This window comes from Sus scrofa, chromosome 7 (genome assembly GCF_054392235.1).
Source record: "Sus scrofa isolate SSC_HxYL_T2T_F1_AM1 chromosome 7, Sscrofa_HxYL_maternal_Yorkshire_Landrace_v2.0, whole genome shotgun sequence".
In the NCBI taxonomy this organism is placed as follows: domain Eukaryota; kingdom Metazoa; phylum Chordata; class Mammalia; order Artiodactyla; family Suidae; genus Sus; species Sus scrofa.
The window spans coordinates 97,847,698-97,868,512 of record NC_139389.1 but is presented as its reverse complement, the minus strand read 5'-3'; the positions used below and the strand labels follow the sequence as shown (position 1 = coordinate 97,868,512).

At 44.1% G+C, this 20,815-nt stretch overlaps 1 protein-coding gene and 1 long non-coding RNA gene across 3 annotated transcripts in view; one reads left to right on the top strand and one right to left on the bottom strand.

The window, feature by feature from the left end:
• The window catches only part of SLCO3A1 (solute carrier organic anion transporter family member 3A1), a 325,300-nt gene that overhangs the window by 286,935 nt on the left and 17,550 nt on the right, over positions 1-20,815 (top strand). For both annotated transcript variants that reach the window (XM_001924347.6, XM_005666296.4), the window contains exons 8-9: positions 10,230-10,405; positions 14,905-14,969. In XM_001924347.6, coding sequence (XP_001924382.3) covers positions 10,230-10,405; positions 14,905-14,969 — 241 coding nt within the window. The remainder of the gene's footprint in view (positions 1-10,229; positions 10,406-14,904; positions 14,970-20,815) is intronic.
• LOC110261616 (uncharacterized) overlaps positions 17,101-20,815 on the bottom strand; it is a 186,810-nt gene continuing 183,095 nt past the window's right edge. Inside the window, exon 5 of the long non-coding RNA XR_014810997.1 lies at positions 17,101-19,683. This is a non-coding gene — a long non-coding RNA (uncharacterized LOC110261616). The remainder of the gene's footprint in view (positions 19,684-20,815) is intronic.

Genomic DNA, 20,815 nt, shown 5'->3' with positions numbered 1-20,815 from the left:
GGCAGTGTACATCAGATTTATGTTTGCAAATCCTCTAAGATGTGGCTGGGATCTGGAATGGCTGTGGCTGTGGCGTAGGGGTGCAGCTGCAGTTCCAATTTGACCCCTAGCCCAGAAACTTTCATATGCCACAGGTGCAGCCATGGGGGGAAAAATTCTAGAATCACGGCGTCATCAGAGCTGATGCTGAGCATTCATCCTTCAGCTTTCTCTCCCTTCTCACTATTCCTGGATTCACCCATGATAGAAACCAAGCTGGAGGTCAGAGGTGCCATATTAGCATATTTCTTCAGAAGAAACAAACTGATTATACCTCCTGTCTGCCCTGAGGTTGTCTTTACCATGACTGAACTGAGGTTTAACTACCTGGGCATTTCATATACAAGTCTAGGCTTCCCATCTCTCTGTAAAAGGTGGGTGAGAATTAACATGGCACCTCTACCCAGATGGGGCAGCAGTTGGCTGGAGCTGAGAAATGGCTGACCCTTTAGATGAAACACTTGATCGCCTCTTAGCCACAGTCCCCACCCCTTAAACCCTTATTTGTCTTCTAATGGTTTAGCATTGGCAAATCCTCTTGTATAACCTGACCCCATTTTCCAGAACTGATTTAAAAGTCTGTCCTCATCCTGGTGATGGCTTGTCAGAAGGGACCTTGGGGATATTCTGAAATCAAGCCCAATGGCAGTGGCATTTCCACCCAGGACACTTAATATAGATCTAGGCCCTGGGCTAGACATTAGAAATATAGAGATAAATAAGGTAAATAGATCATGTTTATTATAAGAGGAGGTATATTAGTCGAGTTATATACTGGGAAACACCCCAAAGCAGAAGTTAATCTGGCCTTATATGTTTATGATGTAGCATTAAGTGAAAAGAACACATTATGAAACAGTATCTAGATTATGCCCCCTTTTAGTAAAGAAAAAGAACAATCGAAATATTTGTGTATCTCCGCATGGAAAAACATTGGCGGGATATATAGGCTGTTACATTTTTTTTGTTATCTTTTTTTCATTTTTTAAAGTTTTATTGAAGTATATTTATTTATGTTTGTGATAATTTCTGCTGTACAGCAGAGTGATTCAGTTATACAAGTACACGAATCCATTCTCCTTCAGATTCTGTTTCCACATAGATTATCAGAGAATATTGGGAAGTGTTCCCAGTGCTATATACCAGGTCCCTGTTAGCCAGTCATTCCACATACCTCAGTGTACCTATGCCAATTCCAAACCCCAGTCTGTCCCTCTCCTCTGCTGTCCTCTTTGGTAACTGTAAGTTCGTTTTCAAAGTCTATGAATCTGTTTTCTGTTCTGCAGATAAGTTCATCTATATCCTTTTTTTGAGTCCACATATGAGTGATACCATACAATGTTTGTCTTCACTGTCTGACTAACTTCACTTAGTTTGATAATCTCTAGGTCCATCCATGTTGCTACAAATGGTATTATTACATTCTTGTTTACGGCTGAGTAGTATTCCATTGTATATATGGACCATACCTTCTTAATCCACTTATCTGTTAATGTACATTCGGGTTGCTTCCATGTCCATTATATGTAATGTTTGTAGAACATTATCTCTGGCTAGGACTGAAAATTTAATTTGTATATATTTCTTTATATTTTTTTCTGTGTACTTCTAAATTATCTAAAATGAACATTCATCCTTTTTCTAATAAGGAAAAACTTTATTTAAAAATCATACATGAAAGGTTAGATGGTTACAATCTAATAACTTAAAGCTGAGAATTAACATGGCATCTGCACCGCAAAGGGGCAGCAGTTGGCTAGCTAGAAAGAGGCTGATGCCTGTTTGGGTAGGAATTGATCCGGGGCAGACTGGGGCTAGAAGGAGAGAGTGTGGAGGTTATTTACTGGAGGAGGGGCAGGGCCAGCCTCATCCTCAGAGAAGGCATGGGTACTTGCCTGGTGGGCGGGATGGAAAGACATCCCAGCACAGAAGGTGTGCAGACACAGGCATGGTGGGGAGGCTTGAGCCTCGTGACAAGGGCAAGGTGTTGGTTTGGATGGGCGGGGGACGGGGCGGGGAGAGAAAGCTGGAGGGAGGGGCCTAGTGTCATTCTGAGCTGCAGGCACATCTGTCCCCTCCGTGCTCTGCACACATTTCCATCTGCGGCAGCTGGAGCAAAGAGCGAGCTTGGCCACTCCCCAAAGAACAGCCCTTTCCTCCCCTTCGGCAGGAGATAATTAAGGCTCCAAGGGGATGTGCTCTTCTCCTGCGAGGTCCAGGTTATGGGGGTGAAAGGTGGACAGAAGTCTTGCTTTCATTGCAGAGTTTTTCTCCCTGGCCATTATCCTTCAGCCAGTGACCCTGCCAGGGAAAAAGGGAGCACATTTCTTCTTGCAGTGTTTCAATATTCCCTTTGCCTGGAGGCACGTGCGTTGTCAGAGATGCTCTTTGTGACACATTCTGAGGTCTGCATCTGAAAATACTGGCTTGGGTTGGGCCAGTGAGGTGAAGAGATTCTAAGCTACAAAAAGACAGTAATAAATGACAGGAGAATGTATGAGGAACCTCACTGAATCATGAAAGGGTCCATAAAAGTCTCAGACACATGGGAGTATATTGTTATTCAAAGGAAGACATCCCAGCCATTGTGGTACCATCTCAGTCCTTTGCCATCTGGGTCATCAGGCAAAAGCAGGGCAAAACACTGCATGTGTCAATGCTCCCTCTGACAACCCCGATCTCTGAACTGCAGGACAGGGGCCTGACAGTTAATAGAAATTGTCATTTCTTCCTGGTAACTGAATACATTTCAGAAACACAATATTCCAGGATGTGAGAGTGAAACTTCCACGTTTTCACAGGCTCTCTCTTAATACAAATAACATCATCCGCCCCCACACCTGTCCCCTTAGAAAAGTCATTTTTCAACCTAGAGATTAGTTTTATTTGTGCAATTAATAGGAATTGATTCATCAGTATTGAATATGGGAGGAAAAGACCAAACAAAAACAACTTTATTTGCCAGATGTTTTTGAAACACTGCTGAGAAGTATTTTGTTCCTATAATATGAGCTGTCAAAATAGCATGCTTATGATTTTCTTCATCAATAGAGAATGAATCCAAGATTCCACAGAGTCATTTTTCTGTTTTTATGGTCTCTGGCTTTATTGTAATTATTTATCCCCATCATTGCATGTGAATAGAAACATTTCTCAATTTAAATTAATGACCGAATGTAGAATAAGAGTACAATTTTCAGTGACTGTGTTTTTATTCTTTGGTTAATTTCTTCTTTATTTTTTAATGTTCTGGAGTTTTAAATATTTCAATAGACAATACATTTGTACAGTTCAGAAACCAAAAACTATAAAAAGGAGGAGGAGAAACTCTGCTTTCCACCTCTATCTCCTGTTCACTCACTTTTCAACCCATCACCCTGCCTGATAGGTAATTACTATTATTAGTTTCTTATATGTCCTATGGATTTTAATCCACCTATAAAGGCATTATCCTGTACCTTGTTTATTTTTTTTTTAGTTGAGGTGTAGTTGATTTATAATGTTAATTTCATCAAGGTATACAGTGATTCAGTTTACACACACACACACACACACACACGTGTGTATAGTTCCCTCAGCTATACGGTAGGTTCTTGTTGGTTGTCTATTTTACACCATAGTTTTTTATTTTTGTTTTTCAATTTTGCTAATGATTTTTCTTGGAGTTCTTTTCACATTAGTACATGAAGCGCACTAATTCCTTTTTGACAGCTGCATAATCTTCCATTGTTTGGATGTACTGGAATGTATTTAACCAATCCCTATCTTTTTTCTTTTTTTCCCATTCTCTTTCAGAGTCTTTTCCCTCATAGATTATCACATACTATTGGTAGAGTTCTCTGTGGTACATGGCAGGTCCCCAGTCCATCTACCCCACCACTTGTCCCCTTTAACAATCCCTATTGATGGGCATTCATATGACTGCAGATGTTTAACTTCTGCAGACAGCATTGTGACTCAGATTGTTCACATCATTTTATTTATTTTTTAAATTTAATTGTATTGGCGTACAGCTGATTTACAATTTTGTATTAGTTTTAAGTGTACAGCAAATAAATCAGTCATACATATAAATATATCCATTCTTTTTTCTCGTATAGATTATTGAAAACTGTTGATTAGATTTTCCTGTGCTATACAGTAGATTCTTGTTTATCATCTGTTTTATATAGTAGTATGTATATGTTATTCCAATCCTCCTATTTCTTCCATTCCCACCATGGTTTCCCATGGTTTTGGAATCTGTGTTGGTTTCCGTTTTTTACATAAGTCCTTTTGTATCATTTTTGTTAGATTCCACACAGAAGTGATATTATATGATATTTGTCTTTCTCTGACTTCACTCAGTATCGTAAATTCTAGGTCCATCCATGTTGCTGCAAATGGCATTATTTCATTCTTTTTTATGGCTGAGTAATATTCCATTGTATATATGTATCACGTCTTCTTTATCTGTTCCTCTGTTGATGGACATTTAGGTTGCTCCCATGTCTTGGCTATTGTAAATAGCACCACAGTGAACATTGGGGTGCATGTATCTTTTCAAATTATGGTTTTCTCTGGATGTATGCCCAGGAGTGGGATTCCTAAATCATATGGCCATTCTTTTTTTAAAAAAGCGTAGTTGATTTACAGTGTTTGGCCAGTTTATGTTGTACAGCATAGTGACCTAGTCATACATATATATGCATTCTTTTTTTCCTACTGTATTCCATCATGTTCTATCCCAAGAAATTAGATCTAGTTCCTTGTGCTATATAGTCTGATCATATCATTTTGTGCCTGGGCAAGTCTCTCTGTAGGATAAGTTCTTGTAGAATTTATAAGCTAGTCCCACTCTGTCTGCCAGATCACCACTGCTTCCACATCTTATCAAGCCAGTTCTGCTGTGAGCACCTGTGTCATCTGATTACAGCACGATCTGTCAGGACACACTTATTTCTGGGAAAGCTCCATCTGACGCGCACATGTGGCTCCAGGCAGAGACTCCAACTCTCACAGAAGCAGGGGGGACTACCTAGCTCCTCAGAGAATGGCAAACTGGGAAGATATTCCTTTGCCATGAGGATGGAAAACTGGACATTTGCCCTGTCAGGAATGGTAAACTAATCTCCAGAAGCCTAGTGCGCTTTTAAATATATTGGAGACTGCCAAGGACAGCACTAGAGACGTACCCACTTCATTCAGGTCATGATCGGCCACAGGCAGTTGCTAAGGTATCTGCATTGTAAACAGAGAGGGTGAGAATTAGAACCCCAACCTCTGTCATCTCCTTCCCTCACACCCAGGTTCTCTCTCTCTCCTTTTAAACTTCCTACTGCTTGGTGCTTTGGAGTTCCAGGGGCCCCCACTTAGATGATGCCCAGTTTATATCAGCAGAAGGGCTGTCCTGATATTTCCTTCTTGCTTGGAATTGTAGTGTGAAACCGCATTGGTGGAAAATCACTTCTTCCAATTACACATCCTGGGGTGATTATTCCCACCACACTGTGACCTGGGGGTGGAAATTTCCTCTCTAACAAGCACCTTATGTGCCCAGAACCCCACATCTCTTTTAGCCCGACACCCAGGTCAGTCTGTGGTCTCCTGTACCACCTAAGCCCAAATAAAGGATGTTTCCCATCCCTTGCCTGAGGACTGCAGGCTTAGCATTTTCCCTTGATACCCTGCGGGAAAGGCCCCAGAACATCCCAGCTTGCTCTCTGGGCTCCATTCTTTCTATTGAATTAACTCCTTTAACTGAAAAGGAAACCCTCCAAGTCCTTGCCTACATCACTCCGGCTTACCTCCTCCCCAGCCTCTTTCACAGCTCCTCTTGGATACATTAAATCTGAATAAAGTACAGACTTGCCTAGAGCCTTTGGGAGGGACCCATCCATTTCCAGCTTCTCTCCTTGGCACCAACAAGTGGACCTCATCACTGGTCATGTATCAGTTTCCTGCTCCTCCTCTCCTGGTGTCAGTAACTATATAAACACCTCATTCCTATCCAGCTGGCCTGGTTTTCCCTGGGCCCACTTTTGTCCCCTCCCACCCCCTGGCTTTGTGCTCTCACTGGTCCCCTTTGCCTTGCTGCAGATCCCACTGTGGCTCAGCTTTGCCGTCCACTCACGCCATTCACAGGATGTTGCCTTCCTGGACCCTTTCATCTTACCTGCAGCAGACAAGCTGTGTAATCATTGAGATAAAGGTGTCTCATTTCTGTCCCATTCAGTGAGGGCCATGATCACAGGCCTAATCCAGAGTAGACCCATTGCAGAAGGGGTTTTTTACTTCTCAGAGCAGAGACGGGCGGGGCAGTTTCCTCTTATGGTAAATGTAATAGAGTTGAGCCATGGGCTAGATATGGGGCAAAAGTCTACGACTGGGTGTAACTTCCAATTACAGATTACTTAATAAATTAAACAAAGCTCTCTGGTCACACAGTTCATTCAGAGGATTCTGGCTCTAAGTGCTCAGTTCCAATACTCTTATCACATTCATCAGGGACGACATGAGTCAGAACTCAGTTCCTGGGTTACATGGCTAAACAAGAACTTAGCCGATCCATGAGCAGCCTGTTCCCTGAGCACTCTTTGAGTCCATTTTGTTCTCAGGACCCTGATCTCTGCTACAGGAGGGATCAAAGAGAGAAGTATGGGAGTGGTTTGGACTAGGGTAGGGCTTGAGAGATATTTAGGATATGGTAAAATGAATAGGACTTGAGAATTTATTCATTCATTCAGTAAATGGTATGGTGTTCAATAAATACGACAGTGGTTTCTTCTTTATTAGCCTTATGGTCATGAGAAAGATTTGACATAGGAGTTAAGGAGAGAGGTCCAGAATTACTGCCTGATTTCTATAGAGGTAACAGGGTCCTTCCTTCCTTCCCTCCTTCCTTCCGTTTGTCTTTTTAGGGCCGCACCTGCTGCATATAGAAGTTCCCAGGCTAGGGGTCAAATCAGAACTGCAGCTGCCAGCTTATGCCACAGCCACAGCAATGCCAGATTGGAGCCATGTCTGCAACCTACACCGTGGCTCATAGCAATGCCAGATCCTTAACCCACTGAGCGAGTTCAGGGATCAAACTGCATCCTCATGGATACTAGTCAGGTTCGTTACCACTGAGCCACAATGGAAACTCCAAGGAGTGTCATTTCTTAGGCAAGAGATATGGAGGGAAAGGAGATTGGGGCTGGGGGGATATGTCTCTGTCAGGGTTTGGTCAGGAAAACAGCACCCACTAGTCTTGTGGAAATAAAGGGTTTAGCATGGGAATTAGAGCTTAACGAACATGGAGGAGTTGGGGAATTAAGATGTGGAGGAAGTGAGATAAAGGATTGGAGAGAGAACAGTCACTCATTACATCCCCAGAAGCACAAGCTCAGGTGGGCAAGTCCAGGCTTATGGAAAATTCCCAAGAAGCTGTGCTCAGGTGGCTGCTCAGTGAGATGAGGGGGTGCTCAGGGAAGGATCTGGGGAAGCACACCAGCAAGTCTGTATCCAAGTCAATAGAGGTGGGCACAGGGTCTCTGCTGTCAGCAGGGCAGTCAGGAAAGAAGGCAGATATGCTGAGGGAAGCCAGGGCCAACCAGCCCCTTCTGGGCACTTCTGTGTGTGTCTGTCCCGGTGTCTGAACATTTGAGAGCAAAAGCCTCTGCTTCACTTCCACCTTCCAAATCTCACCTGTATTCTCTTCTGGTCCAGCTCTCATCCATGCAGGGAAGGGAATCCTACGGAAATAGTTCCCCGCCATGGATGGAAAACTAGTGCCAAAATGCTGGCACAGAGTCTTACACAGGGCTTTCCTCCCTGGAGTCAGTGTTGAAATCTCAGTACACTTGGGATCTAGGAAGGATCATCCCTGGTGGGTCTGGGAGGGATATGGAATCTCCCAGAGATTATTTAGCAGAGTCTTCAGAAAGCACATAGATGTAAAACCATGTAAGGAAGAGTCAAGGCAAGAAGGGAATAAGGTCTGGACCAGACTCCCAAGGAACCCTGGCATTTTAAAGTAGGAGATGGGCAAGGTGCCATCAAGGAAGGTTAAAAAGGAGCAACCTGAGAGGGAAGAAGGAAACCAGAGTGTGAGCCGTGGAAGCCAAGGGGGGAGTAGGTCACAGGCCTGTGATCGGAGGTGGGGGGTGGGGCTCCAGAGAGAAATGGATGGTGGGGCTGTTCAGGATAGAGGCCAATGGCCAGCTTAGCCAGTCCGATTCCTGCATGTGGGGATCTGAGCTATCTGGACTGAATTGAGAGCACGGGAGGATATGGAGATTGTGAGCAGCTAGAAAAGTTTAGCTGTGAAGCTGGGGTCGGGGAGAGGGGGAGAAGGAGCAGTTTCTTTCCCCAAGAAGGAAGGGAAGTAGCATCCTCAGAGTTGGGGAGAAGCCCTGCTTCCTGATAAAAGCAGAGGAAGTCCTGTTCACATAGGGATTCTAAAACCATCTTCTGAGTTTGTCTACTGTGTCTCAGTGCTGTGCTGTGAGGTGATGCTCAGTGAATCACAGGTGAGACATTCTCATTCATGGAGCTCAAGGTCTCCTCCAGGAGGATGGGGAGGGTCTCTGCCGAGGGGTGTGGAGCGCATCCTCTTGGAAGGAAATAATGACGCAGATGGGGTTGGCAGGTATGCCCTCCCAGCCAGAGATGTCAGCACTGGCTCCTGAAGAAGAGCTAGGATGTTTCCAGGCAGAGGTGAACAGAAAGGTCAGAGGGGCAGGGCCTCAGCACCTTTTGGGGAATGACAGTAAAACCCCCCAGGGGCTGTAATGGGGCCGTTTTTTTGTTCTTTTTTTGGCTGCCTGGAGCCGTATGGAATTCCTAAGCCAGGGATCAGATCTGAGCTGCAGTTGCAGCCTAAGCAGCAGCTACAGCAACGCCGGATCCTTAACCCACTCTGCTGGGCAGGGGATAGAACCTGTGTCCAAGCGTTCCCAAGATGCCACTGATCCCATTGCGCCACGTGGGAACTCCTATAATTTGGCCATTTATACAAAGACACCTGCTCTGGGCAGGTGGCTTAGGAAGAAGGGTCCAGCCCCACACAATTTCTCCCCCTCTTTTCCACGAATAAAATCTCCTGAGCAGGACACGGCCATGCAGGATGGAGGGGCCAGGCTTTGGACACCCCTGAAGCTACCCATGTATCTTTATGGGATAAGAAAAACCTCAATCTGTATGTCCTATGGGGAAAGAAAAAGGGAGGAGGAGGAGAGGGCCTGAGGAGGAGAAATGTAAAAGCCAAGGGGGATTTGTTTGACCCTCAGGAGGATTTACCTCCACATGTGCTCAGAGAGCCGAGCAGTCCTGGAAAGAAAAGCCATGAATCATTTATGATTGTTTTCATTTTGTATTCATTAAAGGCCTCCGCACTATTATTATCGAACCTTAATTGTCTTGGCCGCTGGCTCGGCACTGCCTCTCCCAGCCCCTGCTCCTCCCTTCACCATCAGAAATTCCTGAAGCGTGAGCCAGGACCGTGCTGGGGGGCAGGGGTGGCTGGGCAAGAATCCACCTAAAGATCAAACGGAATGCAGCCGCTTTTCTTTCCCTGCTCTGATCATATATTAATAAACGGATCTCACTGGGCTTCAGCTCGCTCCCCACGCCCTGCTCTCAGCTCCCTGACACCTCTGCACCCTCTTGGCTCTCTCAGCCCCCGGAGAACTTTCCCATTAGCTCTCTCCTTGCACGGCCCCAGAGCGAGCACAGCAGCTTCATGCATGACAGTGCACATCCTTTGTTCCAAGTGCCACATCGGCGGCAGAACCAGCCACCCTATGCAGGTTACCTGATTTACCTCTTTTAATACACTTCAGGGTAATTATAACTGCAGAAAAGAGAGGACAAATCAGCATGTGATTACAATGTTAATTTGGCAATGTTTTATCACATTGTGGAAGCACAATTTCCTCTCTAATTGTATGGGGGGGGACACGTGTCTATGGTGCTGCTTATTGAGGGATTCTTGAGCCATAGTCATGAAATACACAGGAGGCCAAGGCTCTGCTCCCCATAAATATTCCTTTATTTGCATGTGTTTGGCATCCTCCTTAAAAAAGCTAACTCATTTTATTCAGACCTAATTAATGGAATGCTACAGAATGCATAATAAGGCAGTGACAGTTCCAGCCAATGGATGGCTTTGGATTTGTAAACTAGAGGTATGTACCCCTGGTTAAAAGGGCTGAATGCTTCCCTTTCAGAATCTCACCGGCTGTGCATGCCTCACGACTGTCCCGCCTGAGAATGCAACTGTGGTTCCTGGAAAGTGCCCCAGTCCCGGGTGCCAAGAGGCCTTCCTCACCTTCCTGTGTGTGATGTGTGTCTGCAGCATGATTGGGGCAATGGCTCAGACGCCCTCGGTCATCATCCTTATCAGGTAAGCTTGGCCCCAGGGCCCTGAGAGCCAGCTTCACCTCTCCCCCTCCCCACCTGCTGTGTGTCTGCAGTTCTCCTGGAAATCAGAACTTCTGGGACTATAGGAGTCTTTCAAGCCAGCTTCCCGGGCTGGCAGGAATCAGTTACCTTCGATAGGAACCTCACACCAAAAGTAGAAAGTTGGGCCCAAGGGAGAACACTACACTTTCATCATGTCCCCAAGAAGACTCTGCGGGTGATTTTAAAAGGAACTATGGGAGTTCCCATCGTGGCTCAGCAGAAACGAATCTGACTAGCATCCATGACACAGGTTCAATCCCTGGCCTCACTCAGTGGGTTAAGGATCTGGCGTTGCCGTGAGCTGTACTGTAGGTTGCAGACATGGCTCGATCTGGCATTGCTGTGACTGTGGCCTAAGCCGGCAGCTGTAGCTCCGATTAGACCCCTAGCCTGGGAACCTCCATATGCTGAGGACACAGCCCTAAAAAGAAAACAAAAAGTAATTATGTTATCTAGAAAGTCATTAGCAAAGCTTTTTAAATGTGCAGAACCATTAAGGGTACTAGAGCAAAGTGCCATTTTATACTTATTAAATTTGAAAAATAAATTTAAAAAACTTACACCCAGTGCTTACAAGGCTGCAGCAAAATGGGTAAAATCACATATTGCTGGTGGCATTGAAAAGCATGTGGCTGCTTTCAAAAAAGCAATATGGTAAATGTGAGTCAAGAGCCATAAAAATGTTCAGATTCTTTATGCGGTAACCCTACCCCTTGCCACTTATCTTAAGAAAATACTTCTCTACAAGAAGGAAAGTTCAATCCAGACAGATTTTTATTACAGTGTTAACTATAATAGCAGAAAAATCTGAATGGGAATAGTGAGTTAAATTACAGTGCCACAGCTCAGTGGAATAATGAAAATTCTTAAGAACGTGAACAGTGTTATGAAATGAACCATTGAATTTAAATTATATATGGAGGATGATTATATGCAGTGTGCGTATGGATAAAACCCATCAGATCTTAGGTGTGGGTTTGGGGGGCTGCATTATGGAGAGTTTATTTTTTGTTCTTAGAAATTCCCAGGAAGTTATATTGTACTGTTCACACACAAAAGGCACCAAGAAGCAGGAAAAATGACCCTCATGACCACCATTAGCAATGACTAGTCCCCTTTTTTCTTTTTCCTCCCCTTGATTCCTCTGCAAAACCCCAGCTCAGTAGTTGGGCCTGGCAGAGCCAGCACAGAAAGTCAGTTGAAATCTTAATCATTTCTGTATCTTAGCTTGATAAACAGCTCTTGGAAATTTTTCAGGAGATATTTGATTCTTTTTTTTAAAGCCACACCTGTGGCATATGGAAGTTGTCAGGCTAGGGGTCAAATCATAGCTGCAGCTGAGGCCTATGCCACAGTCATGGAAGCACCGGATCCAAGCCACACCTGCGACCTACATCACAGCTTGCAGTAATGCTGGATTCTTAACCCACTGAGATAGGCCAGGGATTGAACCCACATCCTCACAGATACTCTTTTGGTTTCTTAACTTGTTGAGCCACAAGGGGAATTCCTTGGTTCCTTTTCAATGAGCCAGAAACAGTTGGCCTGAATGACCTAGGCTGAGCCTTGTCCTCCTCATAGCTCCATACTACTAGGGTGCCCACGTGCCTTTTGAAGGGTCCAGGGTAATACCATACATATTCCATCATCGTCCACATGCCATCACAGATGTTGTAGGGAGGTACAAGGGGACAAACACTCTGAGCCACAGCCCAGATGGGCACCAGCCTTTGTCCTGCCCCAGAGGAGTGGATCCACTGAGACAGAAATGTACCTGCCAGCGAAAGGGCTCAGGACGTCCACAGGTGAGGATAGTAGTAGTCACTGAAGTGCCAGCACTAGGCTCTTGTTTTAACTTCCTATGTTTGTGTCTTTACTAACATACGAAAGGGGAGGCAGAGGCTCAGAGAGTGATTAACCAGTGTCCTCAAGGTCCTGTAGCTAGTAAGTTGTGCAACCAAGGCTCTTTCCCTGGCCTTGCCTGGGACTTTCAATAATGTTGACCTGAGCCCTCCATTGCTCCATAGCTAAATCCCAGAACAATTATTCCTCCTGTGGGAACCAGTTTCCCAAAAGGATATCAAAGGAGAGCTTAGTATCTTGTTCACTTTATTCCTAGTGACATGATAGCTAAAAGGAAATCAGACTTCAAGTGATAAATATTCTAGCTCATTATGCCAGAATGTTTTCTTGATAAGGAGAATTTGCCTTTATCTTTGTGTCTTTCAAGTCAATGCCTTCAAATGAATGTGCGAAAACTGAAACCACGAAGCCAGTATTAATTCTGAAGAACTTGGATGTTGTCCCATGCACATTCTAAAGGGAACTGACTGTTTCTGTCCAGACACACTGACCTCATCCCTGATATTGCACAGGCATCTGGCTTAGCCAGAGAGTGGTTTTCCCATCACTCAAAGTCTTGACTTGGTGCCCTGAGATTATTTACCCATACTGTACTCTTCACAATTGAGAAGAAACCTATATTATGTATATTTCCCCAAGAATCACACGTTTAGTTTTCTCTGAAACTCTCAGAAAGAGGGCAGAGATTGTGAAAATGACATCCATGTTGTGTTTGGTTTGTAATTTGGGTTTGACAGTGTCTTTTGGCCTCATATACCAAAAAGCCAAAGGCATGCCCATCTGACACGCAAACCAGGTAGTAGATCAGTGGATGGATGCCACTGGATGGTTGGAGGAATGACCCCTGGGGTTAAGAATATTATTCCAGGAGTTCCCATTGTGATTCAGCGAAAATGAACCCAACTAGGATGTGGGTTCAATCTCTGGCCTCACTCAGTGGGTCAAGGATCTGGCATTGCCATGAGCTATGGTGTAGGTTGCAGGTGTGTCTCGGATCCCACATTGCTATGGCTGTGGCATAGGCCAGGAGCTACAGCTCTGATCTGAACCCTAGCCTGGGAACTTCCATATGCTGCAGGTGCAGCCCTAAAACAAAAGAAAGAAAGAAAGAATATTATTCTAGCTACCAAGTCCACAGGCAGGTACCAACCAGCCCATGGGACTGAGATAGCCCATTGGTAACTTCATTTCTAATGCTTATTTTCTGCAGAATTGATTGCATGAGGGTTTTTCTGGTCTTTCAGCCACACTGAAATGTTCTTGGTGTTTCCAAAGGCTCAGCCGCCCCCGACTGTCTCTAGGCCCAGCCTGGTCCTTCCAGGGAGCAGCATAGCAGAGTGCTTACCTCCCCATCTCCCCTAGGGACTCATGATGGCAATGGTACAAGAGGAAATTTCCCTGCCAGTGGTGTTCAGGATGACCTAAAGCACATGTGATCTGTCGAACGCCTCTCCCTCTACCAGCACACTGGAGAGATGGGGCCCCCAGGCTCAGTGGGAGATATCTGCCCCTGCCCCCCCCATACACATTCACTCAGCATGTGCTGCATGCCACACACCACGCTGATGATGGGCAAGACACAAACAGTCCTTGGCCTCAAGGAGCATAGACAAGTGTTGAGTAAGTACTAGTTTTAAGAGTAAGAAGCATGGGTTAGCAGATGCAGACTATTATATATAGAGTGGATAAACAGTAATCTTCTACTGTATAGCACGGGGAAATATACTCAATATCCTGTGATTAAACCATAATGGAAAAGAATATAAAAAAGAATGTATATACGCATAACTGAATCACTTTGCTGTAGAGCAGAAATTAACACCGCATTATAAATCAACTATACTTCACTTTTAAAAAGAGTAAGAGGCATAACAAAGGAGCCCTGTCACCAGCTGTGATGGCCTCTCCATCTGGAATCAATTATCATCATCTATCATCATTTCCAAACAAGCCCTCTACTGTTCTAGAAAACGTGTGAAAAAGTCACACCCAGGGACTGTTCTGGGTAAACCAATGTCTAGGATGATGTCAGTTCAAACAGATGCAATCATATGAAGGTACCTTTCCAATTTAAAAGGAACGCGAACTAGATATGGATGAATGGATTGTTTCACAAATGGTCCATCTGGGGAATCAACCCTATGCTGGTCTGCGTGATTTCACAAAATGGTACCAGAATGACAGAGGTGTTTGTGGTTCTGGCCTGTTTATTTTCCCCATCGATACTTCCTAATACAAGTACGCACCAACTTAAGATGATTTTCTGTCCTGGCAAATGCAAAATGCCTTTAAATGAAGACTTTATGGACCATATTTGCATTCCATCCTTCAAATAACAAGATTAGTTTTAGTTATTTAAAAAAAATTTAAATTCCTAAACTTATCTTGTCATTGCAGTTGCCGTGATTTTTCAGACTTTAGGCAGGGAAAGTGAAAGAAAAAAACAAAAGCACGAAACCATTAATAATTTCCTAAAGAAAGACTCTGATGGACAGCAGCAGATGACTCTGAGGTCTGTTAATTAAAGTGGAGCAATAAGAATCTTTTCTCTTTTCCTCTTCATCTCTCTGCACGTAGGACAGTCAGCCCTGAACTCAAGTCTTACGCCCTGGGAGTTCTTTTCCTCCTCCTCCGTTTGTTGGGTACGTATTACCTCTTTATTCTCTCAGTGATGAATCGGATGCCTATGACTAGGTGAGTATATATCAGTGAAATTGTCCCCGTTCTTTAGTTTGCTTTTTTTTTTCCTATGAAATTCAATGTTTGGTAAATAGGAGAAATGTTAATTTTGCTCAGGGTTTGCACCTAGACTCTGGATCTTGCAGAGTTTTTGTTGATAACAACTCTGCCTTCATGCCACCCTGAATTCTCATTGACACAAGGAGGAAAAGTGATGACACCAAGGGGAAAATAATTTGATGGTGTCATTTGGCACCCTCATTAAGCAGCCCATGAGCAGCTTGTGAAATGCCTCATTTATGGGGCTGCCAGCGGCGGGGGGAGAGCCATTCTCCCAGTGCTTCACAAATGGAAACTCTGCAGCCTTTAAATTTTTCCAAACTGATTTAGTTTATTTACCTTGGGTTTCCAGGATGGGGCAAATATGACTTCCATGCCTTAGAGTCTGCATTCCAAGGTTTGGTATGGATAGAAGGAATTAAGTCTGACACCACCACCCCCAGGTTTTAAGATGAGAAGTCAAGAATGAAATGGCCCACGGTTCTCCCAAGGTCCTGGGACCAGCTAGGGAAAAGCTGGAGAGTCCAACCAGGTATCCCACCTCCCAGCTATGCCCTAACCCTCTCTCCCTCTAGGCCACACTGGTGCTTTGTCAACTCCCTTTGTCAAGATCAAGATAGGATAACTTTTTTCTTAAATAATAAAGCAGTGGTCTTCCTTAATGGACATTAAATGGTAAATAGAGAAAGGGAAATAACCATGGCCTCTATCTCCAGAGTAAAAATAAAATTTCTCATTCTAAATCCTGTATAACCATGGGGGGAGGGCACAAAGAAGTAACTATAGAAATGTTAAAATGTTTATAAAAGTGAAAAATTGGCAACAACCTAAATATCCAACAAGCAGGGAATTAGTAAAATCCATTATGGGTTCCCCTTTTAAATTCTGGAAAGAAACATTTTCTAGACTTGGAAAGGGCACATGATAGGTGGAAGGGGAAAAAGAAGTCTATGGTATGTTATATATATGCAAATACTCTTAATGTGCATATAAACATGAAAGAATATTGAGAAGCTTGACATGGAAATGATATCCACTATTATCATGAATAGCGAGGCAATAAGTGATAATTTCTAAATGTCTTAAAATTTGAATAAATATATATATTTGTCTGTTACTCTCATAATGACATTACTTCCTATGTAATTAACACATGAAAGAAGAAAAATATTCACCCTTAAGTCCATTAATAAGATAAGGTCCTCCCTGGAGAATGGCACATACATGGTGTATGCCCCTTCTCTGCCTATTGCAAATAACTTCCTATCACTTGCCAAGATCACTTTTGCCATGCCCAAGAAAGACCTCTGAATCTCTTCAACCACTATCAATCCATGTTATTGATATACATAGAGAAACTTACCTGGTGTCTTTGTCTTATTTCTAGTTCATGGAGAATAGAAAATCTCTGGGTGTAATAATACCTAGTTAAAACAAGTTCAGCAGTAATTCAAACAAAAACTTTCAGTCCTTCCTGGAAATTTTGGAGGCTTTTAAAGCTCTGTAGCTACACAAGAACTAATTATGCTGATTTTTTTTCTCTATCATTGAAATGATGGAAAATGGCATGTGTCTTGATCCCTTCAACTTCCCACCCTGTTTGGGATGGATGGATAGATAGATAAATGTATAATATCTGATAGAAAGTCAGGGACCCTTATTTGTGAAAATAGTGAAACCATTCCCCATACACACTCATTCAATAAACTGACATTTATGGAGTGCCTAATGTGTTCAGAGCTCCATGGACCATACTCACGTGAACCCTGCACTGCCCTTAGGGAGTTCTTTTAGAAACTGACCAGGGAAGGTGAGAGCCCTCATCTATAGAATCACTATAGAGGTCTCTGTACCTCTAAACAAATGCTGAGGACTCAGTATAGCAAGTAAGAGAGAGTTATCCTTCGGAATAATCTTGGTAGCATAAAATGAAAGAAAACTTGCCAGCTATTTTTTTGAAAAGTTAATGAAAATCATAAGACCCTTGAAGACAGGACTGAAAATTATAGAGCATGTATGATGTGACACTGTTAAGATCATTGTATGCTGCTCTGAGGCAGTTTCTTTATTTGTATGTCTGCCCAGGAATAATCAGCCAGGCATTATTTAGAAGAGTATTTTCCAACTTCTGTGACTGTGAACCACAGCAAGAGATGAGCTTTTACATTATGGCCCAGTACATAATACATAGGCATAAATATAGCAGAAACAAAGATTTCATGAAAAAAGTGTTCGCCCTTAATATGAATGATGTGTTCTGATATTTTCTCTTCTGTTTTCTTCCATGCTTTTTAAATAGTGGATCATGACCCCCTGTATTGATTTTATTGCCCATATGGGTCCTAAATCACAGCTGAGAAAACAGCTCTAGAATGATATGCCAGTTTCACCTTTTAATTAAAAGTGGCTTATCAAAGAAGTCTTCATATTTGGCCTGATTCCATTTCCTACAGTACCCAATACGATTAACCACCATTACTGTTAATGAAGGGCCAACTGAGAAATCAGATTTCATGACATTGTCAACCTTTGTGTTTGACCTCACGTGTAGAAGAGGGATACAGTGAGGACGTTGCAGTGGAGTGAGATGAGATCTGAGATGCAGCAAACCAAATGACCTACTCAAAGCAGAAGAGGGACATGTGGAAGAGCCACCAAGGCTGGCCTTGGGGTGGGGGCAGGGGCGTGCATTTGAAAGGAAGTGATGTCCACTTATGAAGAAGGAGGAACAATTACACAGCTGAAAAAGGGGAGAAAGCGCTTTAGACAGAGGGACCTAAAGGAGTAACAGCCTGGAAGTGAACAAAGGCTGCAGCATGTTTGGGGCTGCAGGAAGCCCATGTGGCTGGGGGCACTGGCAGAAGATGGGGCTGTGGAGGGTGGCTGTCAGAAACATGATCGGGAAGGGCTGCTGGCCTGCTGACAAGTTTGACCTTTGTCCCTAAGGCAAATGAAGTCACTGATGGACTTTAGATGAGATCCATTGTGCACTTTTACGAAGGGTCACTATCTGCCACATGGACAATGTGGAAACTAATAAGCTGCTGGTATAACAGTAGCTGATGGAGACCTGTGCTGAGATGCTGGCTACTGAGGTGGGGAGATGTGGGTAGAGGAAGAATTGTCAAGGCTTAGTCTCTGAATGGAAGTCTACAGAGTGGAGTATCCAAGAAGGAGGAACCCACAGTCACAACTCCTTATAAAAAGTTTGGGCTATATATGGTGCACAGGATATTATTAATTAAAACAGGAGGAGCAGGATGAGGAGCAAGTAGGGAGTGGTAGAGACCAACACTGTCCAACACAACTTCCCGTGCTAGTGAAAATACTCCACATCTGTGTCACATGGGGCTCTTGAGCACTTGAAATGTGGCTTCTGTAAACTAGCTTTACTTCATTTTTATTTTCATTTAAGTAGCTGTGGCCAGTAGCTGTCGTGCAGGGCAGTGCGGGTATCAAGGCTCAGTCTTTGATGCACCACCATTGGTGGATCTGAGCTTGAGGAAGTAAAGGTAGCAAGGGGATACTACTCTTCACAGACGCTTGGCTGTGAAGACTCAGGAGTGAATGCAAGGTAGTCTTCCCTTGCTGTTATAAATGCCACTGGAAAGGAGTCGTTACAAAGGGCAGAGGCAGAAACTGCGGTGGCCTGGGTCAGTGTGACACCAAGAGCTTCCCAAGCAGCCAGTGGCAACCCCAGAGTCAAGTGGGAATATGGTTGGTGATATCAATGACAGGCGCAGTGGAAGGAGTGTGGAGCAAAGAAATTAAGGACAGTGTTCACAGGGGGGCTACAGTGATTGACCATGGGGCCTGGGCTGGATAAGGAAGAGGTGGGACTAGGAGACGGGAGAGAGGACAAAGAGATCACTGAATGTTGTAATTCATAGGAAAAAAAGGATTGGAATCTGGGGCCAAAGCTTTGTTGCATGAAAGATGTCAAAACCCAGGGTGCAGCAGTATGACCAGAGAGGATGGGAACAGCCTTGACACCAACGATGAGTTTTGCCTTTTTTTTTTTTTTTTTTTAAAGGGCTGCACCCACGGCATATGGCAATTCCCAGGCTAGGGGTCGAATCAGAGTTGCAACTGCCATTCTACCCCACAGCCACAGCAAGACTAGATCTGAGCCTCGTCTGAGACCTACATCACACCTCACAGTAACGCTGGATCCTTAACCCACTGATCAAGGCCAGGGATCAAACCCACATCCTCATGGATACTCAGTGGTTTGTTACCACTGAGCCACAACGAGAACTCTGAGGATGAGTTTCTGAAAGCTTGTGTCCATGGAGAAGTTCAGGTCATCCTGGACAGCAGTGGAAGTTGAGTAGGGGAGACTACTGAGCTGGGTAAAGGTAGGAAATTCAGAACAAACCAAATGACCTACTCAACGCAGAATGCCTGATGTTATCAAATCCGTCCTTTGCTTGCATCTTTTTGCAAATGCCTTGATCACTGCTTTGCTCTCTGCATGTGGGCATAACATCCACTCAAGGGTCTGATGCAGAATCTTGCTCTTGGAGTCTACTGCATGCCATAGGTGTTACACCAAATTAAATGAATGGAAGCAAATATTCACTGAGATCCTGCTGTGTCCAAGAACTCTTTTAGATGCTGCAAAGGATATAAAAATAAACAGGAGTCAGAGCCTGCCTTCAGGGGGCTCCAGTAGGAGAATGAAGAAAGTATGGGGAATAGATAGGGCTGGAAGAGTTTGGACCTTGATTTCAAGGGAAAATAGATTGGCTGAATAGTTGCCTGTGTGAAAGGCATGACAGTATGAGGTGGAAGAATGGATATACATTCAGAATTCTGATTTAGGAAGATCAGCCTGGAAGAAAGGTGCAAGGTAGTTCAGCAGGATGCAAAATAACTAAAGCATTGAGATAAAAAGAAACCGACTAGGGTAAAGCAGCAGGAATATAAGGCAAGAACAGACAGAAGCCATATTGTGGTGGTAACATCTCTTGACACCCCACCCTGACCCCAATGACTAGATTTGAGCCCCTGGGACTGAACCTACAGAGAATCTTTTAATAGGATAAGATAACAGCCACAGTCAGATGTCTCAGGGGAATTATGAGTGCTGGGCTCACCACCACAAACTCTCTTCCCACAAATGCCTGCTCTTAGTTTTCCAGAACAACCAGCTGGGCAAAGAGCACTGGGAAGGTCGACCTCAGGGTGCACCTCTGTACACAGAGGTCATTCCTGAGCAGATGCTCCTTAGGTCTTGGGTGACTGGTGATGAACTAGTCTAGGAGAAGTACATCTTGGAAGCTCCTGCTATGGTGCATCAAATATTTGTTGAGCTCCTATTGTGAAGTCTAGAATATAAAGAGGTTCTAGAGGCAAGTGAGAGAAACAAACACATTGGAAGTAAGCATGGTGTGCGGAAGACCCCAAGTGAGAGGCTGTGCCCCCAGCTGTGGGATGTTTGGGCACGGATTACAGGGGCTAGGATGCACAGGAGACCCCTTCCACTCACCTCTGCATTTATTTGCTTATTCAGCAAACATTTACTAAGCACCCATGATGTGTTTGACCTCCTGAGGGACCTGCACCGAAGATCTACTTCCTGACCTGTGCTAAGGTGACACCACATATTTGCCATGGAACCCTCTGCCGACAGGCACACCCAGGTTGAGTCCAGCTCTGCCATCTCTGGCTGGGAAACCTTTGGCAGGTTATTTTAGCCCTCTGTGCCTCAGTGAGTTTTAGCAAGGCACCCAGGAATGAAATGAGA